At 41.4% G+C, this 18,376-nt stretch overlaps 1 protein-coding gene across 8 annotated transcripts in view; it reads right to left on the bottom strand.

The window, feature by feature from the left end:
* The window catches only part of SHOC1 (shortage in chiasmata 1), a 310,818-nt gene that overhangs the window by 130,791 nt on the left and 161,651 nt on the right, over positions 1-18,376 (bottom strand). For all 8 annotated transcript variants that reach the window (XM_083179518.1, XM_083179550.1, XM_083179508.1 and 5 more), the window contains 2 exons: positions 7,330-7,800; positions 5,990-6,127 (listed from right to left, as the gene is read on the bottom strand). In XM_083179518.1, the coding sequence (XP_083035644.1) occupies positions 5,990-6,127; positions 7,330-7,800 (609 nt within the window). The remainder of the gene's footprint in view (positions 1-5,989; positions 6,128-7,329; positions 7,801-18,376) is intronic.

Raw genomic sequence — 18,376 nt, 5'->3', positions numbered from 1 at the left:
ATACTAGACTAATGTCTTGTTACAAACATGGGAGGAGTCTCCGAGATATACTAGTTAAAACTGACATTACAGATTATGTAGACCATACCACCCACTTTTTTTCGCAACCTGCTAAAGGGTGCCACAGATGTGGATGCACCACCTGTCAGTTTTTAATTGCAGGAGACACTTTCCAATACCCCAGCACAGGAAAAACCCTCCATATTAGACAATCAATTTACCTGTAAATCACGTTATGTGGTCTATCAATTAATATGCCCATGTGGAAAATCCTATATTGGAAAGACGGAGTGCACATTCCCAGAACGGATGACAGCCCCCCCTCTCCTCTATTAGATTATCCCTTTCTTACAAAAAAAGTGATCAACCGGTACCTCGCCATTTTATCAATGTAGCTCACCCACTTAATACTTTGCGATACTGGATAATTGACTGCATTCCTCTGTCCCTACGTGGAGGAGATAGAGGTGCCAGATTACTAAAACTTGAGACTCTATCAATCTATAAATTGGGTACTTTATTCCCACAGGGGCTTAATGAACAGTTAGGACATTGTATTTAAGTCTGCAGTATCCTTGGATTATACATACATATATATGTATATATGGATATATACATACATATATACTTGTACTCTATCATCTATATGATTTAGGTATGCCTAGGGGTTTAGATCATAGTAGTAGTAGTATGTTAATTTATAAGGAGCGACAGTGTCCGCAGCGCCATACATAGAAAACAAAAAACAAATTACAAGGTAACATACAGGGTGTGTTGATAAAATACAGCATAAATAGGGGTATAGCTGGTAGAACTAAAATTAGCATCAGTTCAGAAGTAGGTGTCGAAATTGTCGAGGAGACTGAAGATGAAGTAGAGGAAGGGAAGAACAGGACAGGAGCACAGGTGAAGTAAAGAGGTAGGGTGAGTACGTAAGCAAGGAGGGCCCTACTTATAAGAGTTAACATACTAAAAGGAGGTGGGTGGACGAACAAAAAACAATAGGATCATACAGAGATTATCCTGGTTTAAAGAGAAAAATCTGTTGTATTACTGTGATTAGATCTCTGTGGTTAAGATAATGACATGGAGTGTCCGAGGTCTTAATGGAAAAGTTAAAAGAGCGTTAGTATTGAAGCAGTGTAAAAACCTGGAAGCAAACCTTATCTGTTTACAGGAGACCCATCTAAGTCAGGATCGAACAGTCTCTCTGAAACGTCCATGGATAGGCCATATATATCATGTCCCCTTTTTATCGTCTTCAAGAGGAGTATCGATGCTGATTAAAAGATCTGTAGTATTTGAGCATGGAGCTGTCAAGGTTGAGGAGGGGGGCAGATTTTTTTTGGAATCTAGTATTGATCATATTCGTTATGTTTAAAGGTTTTTTGAGGATAATAAAGGCTCAACTCAAAATATTTATATGGGATGCTTTCAAAGCTTTTGTACAAGGGTTCTTTACTAAAATAAAATTTGTCTTCCTGAAAAAAACTAACAGGGAGCGGGAGACAGAGTTGGAAGCTAGGATGATTAATATAGAAACTTTATACCTCACAAATAAATTAGATTCAGCCAGGTCCGACTGGTTAGATGCCCAAAAAGAATGGGTAGAATACCTACAAGATGTGACCTGTCGCAGGATGTCAATAGGGGCTAATAGATGGTATTCATGTTCAGACCGGGCAGGGACATTTTTGTCATATTTAATGAAGCAGGATAGACCCTCTAATATAATTCCCATGAGAAAAAACCCACAAAAAAAGTGGAAGAGTTTGTCACGCACTTTGAAGGAGTTTATCAATCCAAATTAAGATGTAGAGATGAGGAAATAGAGGGATATCTGGGCAAGATAGATATGCCAAGTCTTTCTCCTGACTCAAGGGAATTATTGGATGCCCCTATAGTTTTAGAGGAAGTGGTCCTTGCAATAAAGTCACTTTCAGGGGGAAAAGCGCCACTGCTGGATGGGATACCTGGGGAAGTGTATCAGAAATATATAAATGTATTGGGACTGCGGCTGTTGAATTTCTTTCAGGGCATGGTAGAGGAGGGGATTATGCCCCCCTCGATGACTGAGGCATCAATAATCTTGATCCCCAAGATTGGTAAAGATCAAACCCGGTTGGATTCATTTAGTGCCATATCATTAATATCGTCAGATGCAAAAATTTATGCAAAGATCGTAGCAAATAGATTAAATAAAGTAAAAGATCAAAATATACATCCTGACCAAACGGGTTTTATGGCGGGAAAGTCTACAATATTCAATTTGCAAAGGCTTTTTTCCTATATTCAAAATGTAGAAGAGAAGCACGGATGCGGTGATTGCATCCTTTGATGTAAATTAAGCATTTGATTCTGTCGACTGGAAATTCCTGTGGGGTGCACTACAGGCATTTGGAATTGGAGAGGGGTTTATTAACCAAATGTCTTTATTATATCAGAAGCCGAAAGCCAAGATGACCATCAATTGGTTTACATCTCCCTCTCTTTTCAGAGGCACGCAACAGGGTTGACCCCTCTCTCCCCTGCTTTTTGAGGTGGCAGTGAAACCCCTTGCCTGTTTGTTGAGAACATCCCTGGGAAGAGGGCAGCAGGGAATGGGTGCATGGAGTAATTTAGTCACACTGTATGCTGATGACCTTTTGGTAGGATTGGTATCCCCTAGTGATGATTTACCTAAAGGGCCTTATTCTGGTCGATGCGTAATTTTCCAAAATCTTACGGATGGCATTTTTTAGCCGTCTGCGCATTCTAGTGGGAGTCCGTCCGTATGCGGAGGTCCGGTGGGCGTTTCTTCGGATGATGTCCGCTCCGAAAGAATTCAGAAATTTACGCACCAACCAGAATAACCTCCAAAGTTATTGAGATTATAATGGTGTATGGGGAGTTCTCAGGGTTAACAATGAATTGGACAAAGTCATACCGTTTACAAATGGGAAAAGTCATACCGTTTACAAATGGGAAATTATGGCACTAATGTTTTAGATGATAGTATCCAATTGCAGAAAAGGTAGAAAAGTTAAAATATTTGGGTATTTGTATCTCTAGATCACAAACAGACTTTATTCAGGATAACATTATCGTGTTCATCGAGGATTTAAGGACCAAATGCCGATGTTGGACCAGGTTGCCCATGCCCAGATTGGGCAGGTTAACCTGGTCAAGATGGTCATTTTATCAAAATGTATGTACATAATTTAACAATCTCCAGTGTACATAAAAGATGATTACTTTAGGAAAATTAACATGTAATCTTATGTAATCGTAAGCGGCCTAGAGTTAGACTGGATGCTCTGTGTAGAGATAGAGACAAGGGTGGCCTTGCACTCCCGAACTTTAAAGCAGGAGGAAGGCACAGAGGAATTGCGGAAACTCATAGAACTTGAGGATCCGGATTTAACACCCCTCCAAAGATTATTGGTGAAGGGGTTTTGTCGAAATCTCCCACCAATTACTATCCAAGTGGTTAAAGTATTGCGATGGGTCTGCAAATTACTGAAATTTGAGGGAAATGATCCAGAGACCTCCATTTTCTCCTTACGTACAATGAGGGAAATTAAAGAACAGCAGGGGGGAAAGGTATGGAATACATTTGGAATAGGAACTATTGGCCAACTGTCCAGGGGGGATTTTGAAGTCTTTCTCACAGCTACAAGTTGAGTATAATCTACCAAAAGAAATGTTCTATAGATATCTCCAAGTGAGAAGTGCCTTAGTACAGTATAATAAGGGGGAGTGAGAGTGTATTGAAGAGCCCCGTGAAAGAAATTTCTCAAACAATTGGGTATGGGCAAGCGGAAGTCTAAAATATAGTTATCTCCACTCATATTTGCAAGTAGAGGTGTTGGGTCCCCTACGGTTCAAGTGGGTTGATGATATTCCCCAGATAGATGTGATGAGGTGGAGAGTTGCTTTATCTATCCCTAAATATTCCACCACTTCACTGCGGATAAATCAGATACAATTTAATATATTACATAGGATTTACATAACTCCAGCAAGACTAAAAAAGTTTGCCGGATCTGAGACAGATAGATGTCCAAAATGTGGAGAAGGAGATGGCACGTTTTTGCATCTACTGTGGAAATGCCAGAACGTAGGTAGATTCTGGGATGAGATAAGTAGGGTTATAGAGCAAACTGAAATCCCCTGGAGGCATCTAAATTAAATTAATATGGTATTGGGTGTATGGGAAGAGGTGGATATATCACACGATTTGAAACATCTGGCTAGGGATTTATCTGCTCTCGCAAAAGTGATTATTGCCCAACAATGGATGGCTGTTCGAGGCCCAGAGGCAGTAGAATGGGTAAATTTAGTAAACTCAACTTATGAACACGAGAAATACATATATGCATCACAAGGTACTTTACAGAAATTCCATAAAGTTTTGGGTCACTGGAACCAATCAGTATATTATAAAGTTATGAATAGAAATAGAATAAAGTAAGTAGGATTGGGAATTTAGGTCAATTATAAATTGTCATTGTGTATTGAAAGTCACGGCATGAAAAAGTACACTGAACCATCTGTGGTGGAGGGCTAATAAATATAATCACTGGTCATATATATGTTAAATAAGTAAAAAGATTTAAATTTAATGAAATTTAAATAAAATAATAAAATAAATGGGCACCAATGTATAAACAAGTAGGCACAACAATTGACAAATATTCACAAAGGTTTAATAAATAATGTAAGGAATAATAATAATAATTAATAATAATGGTGTCAGTATTAGAATATTGATCGGTTTCCTAGTAGAGGGTTAACATGACTCTTTAACAGAAAGGCTTAAGTAGAAATGGATGATGCTATTGAGCAAGGGGCATGAGCTGTAAACAGGGTTAGTAAGGAAAAGTAAATGGGCTTAGTAAAGGGTAGAAATAAAAAGGCTTACTGTATTGTGTGATTGTGTTTTTAAATATGGGATAAAAAAATTAAGGACTCAAAGATTTAGACTTGTGAATATGTTTTTGTTAGTTTATGGGGTTGTTTTGTATGAAATGCAATGTGATTAAGCTATATATGTTAAAAAAAATTGTATCTTTTTTATATGATGTTTGGTGAGATAACTGTGATAATGTTATAAAATACAAATAAAGACTTAATTAAAAAAAAACAAAAAAAAAGTCACCCCCCCAAATGGAGAGATGCTGGCACACACCTGACCACCCATACAGCAGAGTTCAGGGAAACATCCTCTCCGATTCGGAGCAAGCTCCTCTGTGCAGTCAATAGGGGAGTGTTGCGATAGCTGTGACCTCCCACACTGACGCATCTGCTGACGATCAAAGAATCCAATGGAGGACCCACCTACTCCCGGCGTGGAAAGTGCCATTGTCAGCGGAGGAGCAGGCTGGCTCCGTGTGTGGGTCTTCAACAGTAGCAGTAGCACCTACTTGGTGGGATTCATATGGTTTTTATCCCCACTGAGCATTGGTACTGTGCTCACACCTGTACAGGGCTCACGTGCTGAAGGATGATGGGGAGGGGTTGGGTGGCTAATTGCTGAGCTGGATGATAAATGCTCGGGCAGTGCTACACTCTGGTTATGCTGCTAAAATTTAAGGCCCAATTTCCCTAGAGCTTCCAGGCAGTTCCTCTGGAGGCTCACATATGATCTTGCATTTGATGTGCCATTTTTACACGAGATAAATCGCATGTGATTTATGATGATCATGGGCGGGAGGTCCATGGGATCACACCATCATGGCTATGCCTTAGATTCATAGTGGGGTGCAGCTGCGATAACATAATTTGTTAAGAATATGTCGTTAGGGCCCAGCTCATTGTTACACTTAAGGGATATTTCGATTTACACGGATCCACCAAAAATATCTGTTTTATTGAGTTTTCCGTCAATATATAGTAGCTTTAATAAATATGCTCCTAAGTGACAAAATATCTGTGAAAATACATGTATCCAGTATTTGGGCTGTATACTTACACAATGTGAGTCTAATTTACATAGGTGGTACATTACCTGAAGGTGTAATATGTACAGTTATTAGATGGTGCTTAGACTCTTCGGATTTCTTCATAGGACTACAATTAGATTTGGCAGTGCAAGATACAAAATGGTTTTCCTTGTTCTCTGACCTGCAGTTCTGTGTGCCACTATCTTTGAAAGTAGAAAGAGGCAATACATAAAAGGTGAAGCCTTATATAGAAATAAAACTCATTATTATATGTAAATACATATATTTGTAAATTTAAACATTTCATTGTATATATGTTTAGACTTTCTCTAGACAAAGAAAACAATGATAAAACTAGGGCGATGCAGTGATTTTAAAAACAATAGCCAAGGGAAAGATGATTCATACCTCACATTGGGGCAGATGTATTAAGCCTTAACAAGAGATAAATGCAAGGGTGATAAAGAGAGATAAAGGTCCAGCCAATCACCTGCTAACTGCCATGTTACAGGCTGTGTTTGAAAAAAGTCAGTAAGGAGCTGATTGGCTGGACGTTTATCTCTCTTAATCACCCTTGCCTTTATCTCTTGTTAAGGCTTAATACATCTGCCCCAATGTGCCTAATTCAGTAAGGATCTCAAAGTAAAATCTTACTCAAATGGACAAAACCATACCTCTCAACACAACCCTCTCCAGAAGGGACACGATGCTCTGTTTCTGGACTTCCCTCCTATTTTATGATTGCTATCACCTATGTGGAAATACCTTTCTTACACATGAACCTGTATAAAACAGATGATGGCAATCACACATTAAGAGGGAAGTCCAGAGCATTGTGTGCCCCTGGGGTGTGACCGAATGTGGGTGTCTTGTCCGCCTTTTCGGGGGCCGTAAGGGGATCCCACCGGACATTCCAGGGGGGGGGGGGGTAGGCAACCATGAGTAAAAGCCTAATACTGTGTACACACAGTGAGATTCCCTTGCTGTTCGACTTAAGATTCGAGTGCTATACAATCTTTGCTAACTGTACTATTTACATACAATTCATGCTATCTCCATTATATTTGCACTATATTGTCAATGCTGCCCTATCTATCTGGGTTTCGATTTGTGCTGCCACGGGAGCGCGCATTGGGATTGCAAGGTAAAAACCTGTGCGATCTGCATACGATCTTCTGCATGCAATTTTTTTGACAATATAGTCAAAATCTCATGCTCCATGGTACACAAGTGTCCATTAGATGGTGGCTGACAGCACCCTGTTCAGGCACATACACACAAATCTCAACACTTAAACACACATTTAAACCCCCCCCCCCCCGGTAACTAGTGGAGATATATATTTTATAAAACCAGATATACATTAACCTGTACATAAGCCCTATAATATTTAAAAAATGATTACCGTGCACTTGAAGTTTCTCAGTCTGCCTGTTTTCAGCTTGACCTAATAAGCTTTTGGTTCTAAGAACAATAAAGTTGGACAGCAGATCAGCATTATTATATGCTAGTTTTTCCTGTCCACTAAGGCTACCGTCCATACACTTGTGTGCTTTACAAGTGTCTCTTAGATTGTTATCTGCCTCCATATGGCTGACTGATAATGCTGGTGTTGTGGATTGTGAATTCTGTTTTGGTTCATGCTTTGGTAAAGGCAGCAATACACAAGATTCATCATCTTCATTTTCATGTATAAGTGACTGTGTAATGTCTGCAGTAGAAGCGGGGTCTGCAAAAGTCACATTGACATTTCTTTCTGAAGAGGGCTGTATATGTATTATTTTGGATGGAGAAGAGTCAAGAGAGCTAGCCTGTGCTTCATGATTAGGAATGCTGATCATTTGCCTCAATGAACATACATTCTCATCCAGCATACCTAAAAAATAAAAAATTAGATTTATCAAATGCAGTATATATCAAGGGCACTTGTTAAACTTAATGTGGTACATAAGCAACTCATGCAGTATAGAGGGCAAGGGGCAGGGCCCAGAGGAAAATATGTGTGGAATGATTTATTCAGAAATGAGATATGATACCAACTCAGTGGCAGCTCTATTTGGCACGTAATACAGGGCCAGGTTAACAATGGGGCTAATGGAGCTGCAGCTTCAGGCCCACACTCCAAAACAGGCCCACAGCTTCTAAAGATCTTCTGTAGACAGGAAAACAAATTCCCTTCTACTGCTGCTCCAGGGAACCCCTTCCCCTGATTGAGGTGCTGGTGAATAAAATATTGGCATAGATATGATGGAGGAGCAGTAAAAGGCTTTCCCAGACCTCCATGCAATACATATACATTGCGATTACTCTAGGATGCGTGATGTCCCAGCATGTGACATCGCAAAGGAACCGCTCCACCACCACTGCTCCCAGACTCCAAAACAGCCCAAGTCAGCAAGTGAGTCAAAGCAGCATCATTCTATGGAGTGCCGCACCATGGCAGCAACATGTCTGGAAGAGTTAAAGATGTTCAGGCCCGTGTTCAGGCAAAACATCCAATAGCAATCTATTCCCGAGGCGCTGCACACTTTCTAAATCTTGTTGGTGTACATGCTGCCATGAATCAATTACTTTTTTTAGATGTGTTAATTGCCTTTATGCTCTGTTTAGTTGCAGCCCTGACGGAGGTAGGGTGATCACAGTATGTTCTCTACAGTCAAAGTGACACCCGTTGGAGTGCTAAAAAAGAAGTGATTCGGCCAGTTGCTCGACACCTTCCCAGTGTTATTGAGGCATTAGATGAATTGATCATCTCCAAAAGGAAAGAAATTACCCATGCTGCTTACTCTGAACTAAGTGGATTACATAAATATTTTTCAAGTTTCATGGCTGTACTTATGGTAGCCATATGGGTTAAGATTCTAGAAAGTTTTGATGAAAGAAATGGAATCCCTCAGTCAAGGGTGATCACACTTGAAATTGAAGCCTCAAACATATATGACCTAATGTTAGAAATGAAATTCCTAAGAGAGCAATGGGAACTTATTCTCTCTGAAGCCAAAATGGTTGCTAATAATTTGAATATCCGTACAAAGCTTAAACAGCCCAGATAAACAGTTGCCTATGTCCCTCCTGAGGATACATATAAGAGAGAGGTCTTCATATTAATAATGCATTCCATTATATCAGAACTCACAGATGGATGCAATGCAACTCGCTGCTGGACAAGTATCCAGATGACCTGACTTCCAGTTTGAAGAACAAAATAATATACGTCAAAAGTATCTGCAAAGCAATGTTCAGAGAACATGGGTGAGATTTAAAAAAATGAGAGATTCAGAAAGTGAGAGATTTGGTGAGAAATCTCCAGTTTTTTTAAAGCAATCATTTACACTTCAAATTCAAACTGGTTAAGCAGTGTATATAATTGCCGCTTTAAAAAAACTGGAGATTTCTTACCAAATCTCTCACTTTCTGCATCTCTCATCCTATTAAATCTCACCCCATGTCTCTGGACCTCTTTCACTGCTGAATGCAATTTACAAGCTGCAGTTGGAAGACATTCATAGAAGTGTGTGTTGGATTAAGAGAGCAAGACTTTCTGCTGTCCGAGTTCAGCGGCAGTGCGAGATGTCAGCCGAACGCGGATGTTTTTTTAAAGAGGAATTAATTTACAAGGCATGGTTTTGTCTTGTAAGTTTTTTCCCTTTCAAAAACACATTGGAGTTCGGTGGACATCTCGCACTGCCGCTGAACTTGGGCGGCATTAAATCTCGCCCAGAATCTTCCCCACTCTTTCAATTTTGGTTGCAGAATGGGAGTGAGCATTCAGCAAACTTGCCATTATAAAAATCCATACAGAAAGTGGTAGATGCTCAAATTAGTTCAGTAAAACTTTTCAGGTGCATGCAAGGGAGGGGTTAATACTTAGTAAGTAACAAGACATTGGTTCCCCCGGCACACTGAATAGTTTTAGCAACCAATCTTGAACACTACATGATAATAGAATTCAGAGATATTGGTTACATATACCTGCGAGCAACCATGCTTGAAAACCGCTTTAATGGTTTTACATTGCTGTCAATTGAACATGAAATGGAATGGAATATTGATTTAACTGATATTATAAAAAGTTTTGCTTTCTTGAAAGTAAAAAGGCTTTTAGAACTTTGAATGCATAGGAAGTCATTTATCTTTGCCTTTATAAAAAGACCTGACATGGTCCTGCCATATTAACTCTCTGGCGAAAAAGGCCAGGCAACGTCTTTGTCATCTGAGACGACTGAAGGACTTTAGACTATCCTCAAGGGTACTAAAGAATTTCTATGCCTGCACCATTGAGAGCATCCTGACAGGAAATATCACGGCCTGGTTTGGCAACAGCACCAAAAAGGACAGACAAGCCCTCCAGAGGGTTGTGCGATCGGCAGAGCATACCATCCTTATCGAGCTTCCAGATCTGGACACTATATACAGCAAGCGATGCTGGACCAAAGCCAGGAAGATAATGAAGGACCCCAGCCATCCCAACAATGGACTCTTCTCCCTATTGCAATCAGGGAAACAATACCGATCATTGAAGGCAAACACAGAACGAATGAGAAGGAGCTTCTTCCCACAGGCCATTAGAGCCCTAAACCAGACCTCCTAGTATCGAGACTTTCCTAATAGATTTAGAATTTTTGAATTTTAAATAATGGATACTTGTGTATTATCAGGGCGCCCTATTTGCATATGTACGGCACCGTAGGAAAATCGCATTGCATCGCATGCGGGTTTTTGCATGCGATGCAATGTGATTTTCCTATGTAATTTATTCACCGCTCTCTCGCCGCGGTCTGTGCGATTGCACCACACGCAAAATCGCATGCGATTTTATAGGGTGCAATGTCATTTACTTTACTATACACTTCTATGAGATGCACTGAGATATCCCCCCCCTCACTATCCATGCCACCCTAAAGCATAGCGAAACGCGTCCTCCCGACCTTTTCATACCCCCACTATACACGTCGGTGTGGAGTTGATTTCATATAGTGTGGCGAGCGCAGCGAGCCCAAAGCGTGGCGAGGGGACACGGATTACGTTACAAGTATTCTGCCTCCGCTCACCACACTTTGGGCTTGGAGGCTCGCTGCGCTCACCACACTATATAAAATCAACTCCACGCCGACTTGGATAGTGGAGGTATGAAAAGGTAAAAGGTCGGGAGGACGTGTTCCGCCACGCTCGCCAAGCTTCGGGGTGGCGTGGATAGTGGGGGGGTGCCTAAAACTCATTGCAGCTCATAGAAGTGTATAGTAAAGTAAATGGCATCGCACCCTATAAAATCATGGGCGATTCTGCGTAAGTAAATCGCATCGCATGCAATTTTTTGCGTGGGATGCGATCGCATACGATACGATCGCATCGCACTGCCCGCGGCCAGAGAACAGTGAATAAATTATATAGGAAAATCGCATGCGATCGCATCGCACGCAAAAAACTGCATGCAATGCGATGTGATTTTCTTACGCAGAATCGCCCACTAAGCAATTTGCTTAGTGGGCACCGTGGTAATACACAAGTAATGAATAATGTTGATATTGTAAGGTTATTTATCACATTTTTGTTAATAATTACAGAATCTTCCCTTTTCTGTGTTGCAGTGACTTGTATTATTTTGTATCTATGTAAGTGGATGTTCTATTAAAGTTGTGTTTTCAATATGCTAGTAATTTTTTTTCTTGTCTGCAGTAGGTTCTATGGATCCGGTCATGTTTCTGTACAATACAAATTCTAGATTATTTTACAATTAAAATCATCATTCTTCAGATACAGTATCAAACTGTCATGTAAAATGTTCAGCGGCAACCCTAATCCTTCTTCTACAATGCCACTTACCCCAAAATTTTACATTTACCTCTATCTACACAATTCTGGTATTCCAGTGCCTTATATTTGGCAATATATTTATTGGTACATGCAGAAAAGGGTTGTGTGTGTTTAGGATTAGGTGTGTGTGTGTGTGTGTTTTAGGTACTAAAACAATGGGATTATTCTACTCGCTGGGGGGTGGGTGCCCTTTGGTAGACTCGCAAGGCTGCGAAATTTGCAGCCTTGCGAGTTAACCAGAATAATGTCCTAAGTGTGACTTCAGTGTGCAACTGGCATTCTAGAACCTTTTTTGCTACCAAAGTGGGCTTGCTGGCACATTACTTTCAAGGTTTTAACAGGTTTATATGGTACTTCTACCCTCCTGTCGAACCCTGTAATTGATCGGCCCACTGCCTCTACGATCTCATAAGGGCCCAGCCATTAAGCATACATCTTACTTTCTGTAGTGTGCACAAGCACTAGAACCTTGTCTCCTAGTTTAAAGGACTGACTGAATGCAGTGATTTCATAACTCTCTGGCAATAGTGAGGGGTATAGCCTCCGGATATCTGGTGGCATATTTCACTACCACATGTATGTATTGATGCCCTCAAGCTGATTTTTCCACTGGCCCTATTAGATCCAAACCAATTTTCTCAAAAGGCATGGAAATGATAGGGAGTTGTACCAGTGGAGCCCTAAACACTGGTCAAGGGGCCATCTTCTTGCACACTGAACATTCTTCACAATTATTTTCACTATGGCATAGATGCCTGACCATAAGGGCCTTAATGCATTGGAAAGTTTTTTTCTCCCCTAAAGGCCACTCCACAGATGCGAATGTGCAGCTCCCAATACCAACTGCTCGAGTATCCGGGGAACTAACAACTGATCTACTCTTTCCTCTATAAAGTGGTAACACAATATAGCAAATTGTTTTTTACGCACAAAATATGGCACACCCTCTCGTGGTAAAGCAGTAACCATCCTACCATTAACCACTTTTACAGTCTTGAAGGCATGTACCAGATTGCTATCATTGCATTGGTGTTACATAAAGTCCTGCTATGATATTTTCTCACCAATAGGTTTCCATTGGGCCTCAGTCTCTGTTTCCTGGGGTGGTTCAGCAGCTGCAGTAGATCTCCTGGACGCTAAACTTTGGTATTCTCTGATCTCAGACTCCTGAGATGACCCCGCTGCTGTTTGTTGGTGTCATGCCATGTAACCAGCTCCTACAGCAATGGAAAGTCAAGGCCCAGGATCAGCGGGTAAGGTGTTCGGGAAGTCACTGCTGCTACCACCTTTAATGACCAGCCTTGTATAAGTACACATGTGGGCATTCAACATTGCTGTGGATACACAACACCCTGACAGGAGGTAGGACCTTGTCAACTCCTGGGAGAACCATATTGGCAGACACGATTGTAAGCTCACTGCCAGTGTCCACTAGCACCCAGGTTTCCCAACCTTCCAGCTGTACCAGGACACGGACCTCAAAACTGCCTGCTTCACTGGCCACTTAAAACAAAATAGCAACAATCTTTTATGAGACAGTGGCCCCTTAAGGCTGGCTGCCACACCTAACCTTTTCAACTCCAAGTTGCCCTGCTATTCCATTACAGGCACAGATTTCAAAGGTTTTAACTGGCTTACCAGAAAATGGACACACCACAATCACAACATTTCCTGGCTCCCAAACCAGCTGTACAATGTGTAATCAGAATTTTTTTTTATTTTTTTTTGCCATTTCATCTGTCTTACCAATGACTTTTGTAGTCTTGCAATTTTAAAATTTGTTGTAAGGGCAATTGTGCCACATAAAATTAAGATCTGTTGCACTGGTGTACACTTCATAATTGCATCCAAATTCGGAGTAACATGTAACTTGCACTCCCTTGTACAGTACAGTCCATTGAAATACTTATTTAGAAAATCTTTGGAGTATCTTTTGGTATTCCACTTTAACCGATTTATATATTTAAATCAGTAAATCCCTCTATAGCCTTTATACTTCCGAACTATGTGGAACCTGTGCAGAATTCCACTTAAACCAAGTTTATGTTATGTCCATTGAATTATTTTAGTCTTTATATATACACACACATATATATATATATATATATATATACATACATACATATATATATATATATATACCTCTGGTATATAGCCCAGCTCCTCCCCTTCCAGGATGTCTTTGACTGTCTCCTAAATCACTAAGAAGAAAAAAATCATAACACAGGGAGGGCAAAAACTGGCTACCATGGGATCTCTAGGAAGAAAAGGAATTATCAGTAAGTATAATTCGACTCTTTCTTCTACGATCCCCATGGCAGCCCACTATGAGACATACCAAATCAACAAAAGGGGCACATGAATGCAAAATTCTGTACTTGTTTCCTAGCATGGCGCCCATCGCATACCGTACTTAGTGGTGTGCGATGCGATATTCCCGTTACATTAACAGGAGTGCTTGTACAATGAAATATCGCATAGCATTGCATGCCAGCAAATGGCGTGTGATGCAATGCGATTTTTAATTGTACAAGCACCCGGATGGGTGCCTACAATGTTAAATGCACCCCCATTGTCAACGCCACCCCCACTATCAACGCCAACCCGAAGCGTGGCGAGCATAGCGAGCCCGCAAGGGGCGGCGGTACGTGTCCTCCGACCTTTTCATACCCCCACTATCCACGTCGGCGTGGAGTTGATTTCAGATAGTGTGGAGAGCGCAGCGAGCCACCGAGCCCGAAGCGTGGCGAGGGGACGCGGAATACGAGCCCGAAGCATGGCGAGCACAGCGAGTCCCGTGAGGGGATGCGGAATACATGTAAAGTAATCCGAGTCCGCTCGCTGCGCTTCGGGCTCGGTGGCTTGCTTAGCTCGCCACACTATCTAAAATCAACTCCACGCCAACGTGGATAGTGGGGGTATGAAAAGGTCGTAGGACGCGTACCATCGCACCACACACTTCGGGTTGCCGTTGATAGTGGGGGTGGCATTGACAATGGTGGTGCATTTAACATTGTAAGCACCCATCAGGGTGCTTGTACAATTAAAAATCGAATCACATTGCATCGCATGCTGCTATATTGCATGCAATGCGATTGTATAATATGCCCTTCGATCAAAATCGGGGGGCGCCGTGCTAGGAAGCAATAACCCAAAATTATTTCTTTACGGCACATTTTAACACTTGAGCATTAAACACATTGGAAGAAACCATATATATTGCCAAAAATACAAATGGAGACACACTGGCGCTAAATATGTAATACTACTTCCCTTCTAGTGAAGACAATCTTCATAGGAGTTCCTTCCAGAGCTTTTTCATATATGTGAATTTTCATATGCGGAAAATATTCATGCAAAGCAGAATATGAAAAACATATATGGTGAAGTACGTCTTTAACACAATTCGTCCTTAGCCACCCGTGTTCGAAGGCAGAGTGTTGACTAACCTTTCACCACATACAACTGGAAAGCCACGATGCATACCCAACTCACATCAAATTCAAGATTCATAACACTACCGGCATGAGATATCACATATATCTATGTTTAGCTCTGAGTTATACAGAGCTTTAACATTTTTTTCTTTTACAGATTTTGTGACTAGTGTTATATTATAAATTTCACAACTCTGGAGACTATCTCACTAATAAACTTCAAACAAACAGGCATTATCCTTAAGCCACAACAACAGACACATTGTATCTGCATAGACTCTGTGCCAAACTTTGTTTGAAACATTTGTATACTTCTGGCAAAGATCACTTGTTACATTTACCACAGATTTTCCAGAGGATTCTATCTCAAACAGTGGTTCCTTTCCCTGGCTAAAAATTAGTGAGCAGGGGACAGCAAGTTACCACAACTGTGAGTACTCTCATATATGGGACTCATCCGAATCAAAGTGTGCCACATTCCGAATTGCTTGGTGTGTTAAACTCTATATTTTTGTCTAGTATTTATTTTAAAAAAAATCTTTAATAAAGGTTAGTTTTTAAACATGTAATTTACAATTTCTACACCTCCTCTCCTTCTTACTTGTCTGACTAGCATCAATTGTTATATTAGGGGTGTCTCCTGAGTATCCCTGATTGGCTCCTTATTTACCACCCATATGTCCTATAAATTGTCATAACTGAGATTACTGAAACTAATCTTCAATCAAGAGTGCCCCAACAAAAAAGAGAGTCTTTCTTCTCCCTTTTAAATCCAACAAGTGCCAGTTCTTTCTTTGTCATTCACTGGTTCTGCATGGAAGGCTGGAAGAATGATCTCTTGATTCAGATGAAATTTAGATACTACTTTGAGCAAGAAATCCTGATGAGTTCTTAGTAACAACTTGTCTGGTAACAAAAGCAATTAAGGCTCCTCAGCCCATAGAGCTTGGATCTCACTTATCCTTCTGGCCGATGTGATGGCCACTAAAAAGACAACCTTCCAAGTCAGGAATTTTACTTCAGTCTCTTCTAGTGGTTCAAATAGTGCTGTCATAAGAGCCTTCAGAACCATAGTGAGATCCCATAGAGCAACCATCCATCCTTAGTTTGTGGTCGTAGTCATTTGGCTGCTTTGCAGAATCTAACAATAAGATCATCTTTAGCCAGCTTGCGCTCCAGCAAAATACTTAATGAGGAAATCTGACACTTCAAAGTGGAAATAGTCAATCCTAAATGATATCCTTGACAGAGAAACTGTAAGACTTGTGCAACAGAAACTTCTGCCAATACCACTGGCTCTTCCAACCATGCTAAGAATTTCTTCCAGATCCTGTAATATGCCATTGATGATACCTGTTTTCTTGCATGAATCAAAACTTCGACCACCTGGTTTGATAAACCCTGGCTTTTCAAATATTGCCTCTCAATCTCCAGGTCCTGAGACAAAATACTCCCGGATTGGGATGGAAAATCGGGCCTTGGTGTAAAAGATCTGGCACTACCGGCAGAAACATGGGTTCCTGCACTGCCAACTTCAACATCATAGGGAACCACGGTCTTCTCGGCCATAATGGAAGTATGGCTATCACTGTTACTTGTTCTTCCTGAACCTTCTTCAGTACTCGACCTATTAGTTGGATTGGTGTAAAAACATATCCCAGCTGGAATTTCCATGGAATCGATAGGCGTCGACAGCAATGTTCCCTCTAATTTTACGAAGGCTGTGTGCGGCAAAAGATTTTGGCTGTGCAACTTTTGAAGGAAATTAAAATTTTTGTGCGTCACTTCTATATATAACTGGAAAATGACATTCAGCATTTGTGTTAACTTTACTTCAAAATGATATTAAACATTTAAACATTCAAAACACAGCACACAATGTAGTTAATGGGTGAAACACACATTAATTGAGTCCACAACTGCAAAAAGGGACCACTGCTGCTTTGTGCGCACTGTTGTAATGTCTGTGCGCATGCTCGTCGAGTTGTGTGCGCGCACATGCGCACAGCTTAGAGGGAACACTGGTCGACAGCCATAGCTGCTGGATGATAAAATCTGGAGCAGAATATATTCACCTTGCAGTTGGATCTGGTCGCCATAAGATCTACCTCTGGTACTCCAAGCTGTTGCACCACCAGCTGGAATACCTCTTGGCTTAGTTCCCATTCTCCCTGCAAGATGTCTTTTCTGCTCAGGTAGTCTGCCAGAACATTCTCTTTTCCTGGCACGTAAATTGCTGACAGAGACCGCAAGTTCTTTTACACCCAGGATAATATCTTTCCGACCACGGACATCAGAGATCTGCTTTGTGTGCCCCCTTGATGATTCAAGTGGGCCACCACCGTCACATTGTCCGATTGATTTTGGAAGTGTTGTATTGCTCTCCAAACTGCAATCAGTTCTCTCATATTGGAGGACAGTAGATTTTCCTCCTGAGACCAGCTGCCTTGAGTCGATAGTGCTAATAGATGTGCACCCCATCCTGTCTAGCTTGAAATCCAGAGAATTGTGGGAGATGAAGAGAAGTAGACCTCTCCTGAATTCCTTGTGAACACCAATTCAGAGATTCTCTCACTCTCGAATGTAATCGGATTCTTGTTAACCTGTGTCTCTTGCATCTGACATATGGAAGAAGTTCCCACTGAAGGATCCTCATTCTCCATTGTGCCCAGGGAACAATGTTGACTGCTGATGCCATCATCCCTAGAAGCTGTAACCCCATCTCCAATGTAATGTGTTGATGCTTCAAACAGCTTAATGCAAGATCCTGTATTTTCATAAAGCGAGCCACCGAGCCCGAAGCGAGGGGCCGTGGAATACATGTAAAGTAATACGCGTCCCCTTGCTGGGCACGCTACGCTCGCCGCGCTTCGGGCTCGGTGGCTCGTTGCGCTCACCACACTATATAAAATCAACTCCACGCCGACGTGGATAGTGGGGGTATGAAAAGGTCGGAGGACGCGTACCGCCGCCCCTCCCGGGATCGCTGCGCTCCCCACGCTTCGGGTTCACGTTCATACTGGGGGTGGCGTTGGGGTGCATTTAACATTGTAAGCACCCATTAGGGTGCTTTTACAATTTAAAATCGTATAGGTGGCTTAAATCGGGTGCATCGGGTGTATGGCATGTGATGCGATGAAAAGTCGTGCGACTTAATATCGGGGGCGCCGTGATAATACACAAGTACCCAGCAGTCTTGCT

This window comes from Crinia signifera, chromosome 1 (genome assembly GCF_055691185.1).
Source record: "Crinia signifera chromosome 1, ASM5569118v1, whole genome shotgun sequence".
Classification (NCBI taxonomy): Eukaryota; Metazoa; Chordata; class Amphibia; order Anura; family Myobatrachidae; genus Crinia; species Crinia signifera.
The sequence above is the reverse complement of the archived record's forward strand: the minus strand, read 5'-3'. Positions and strand labels throughout refer to the sequence as shown.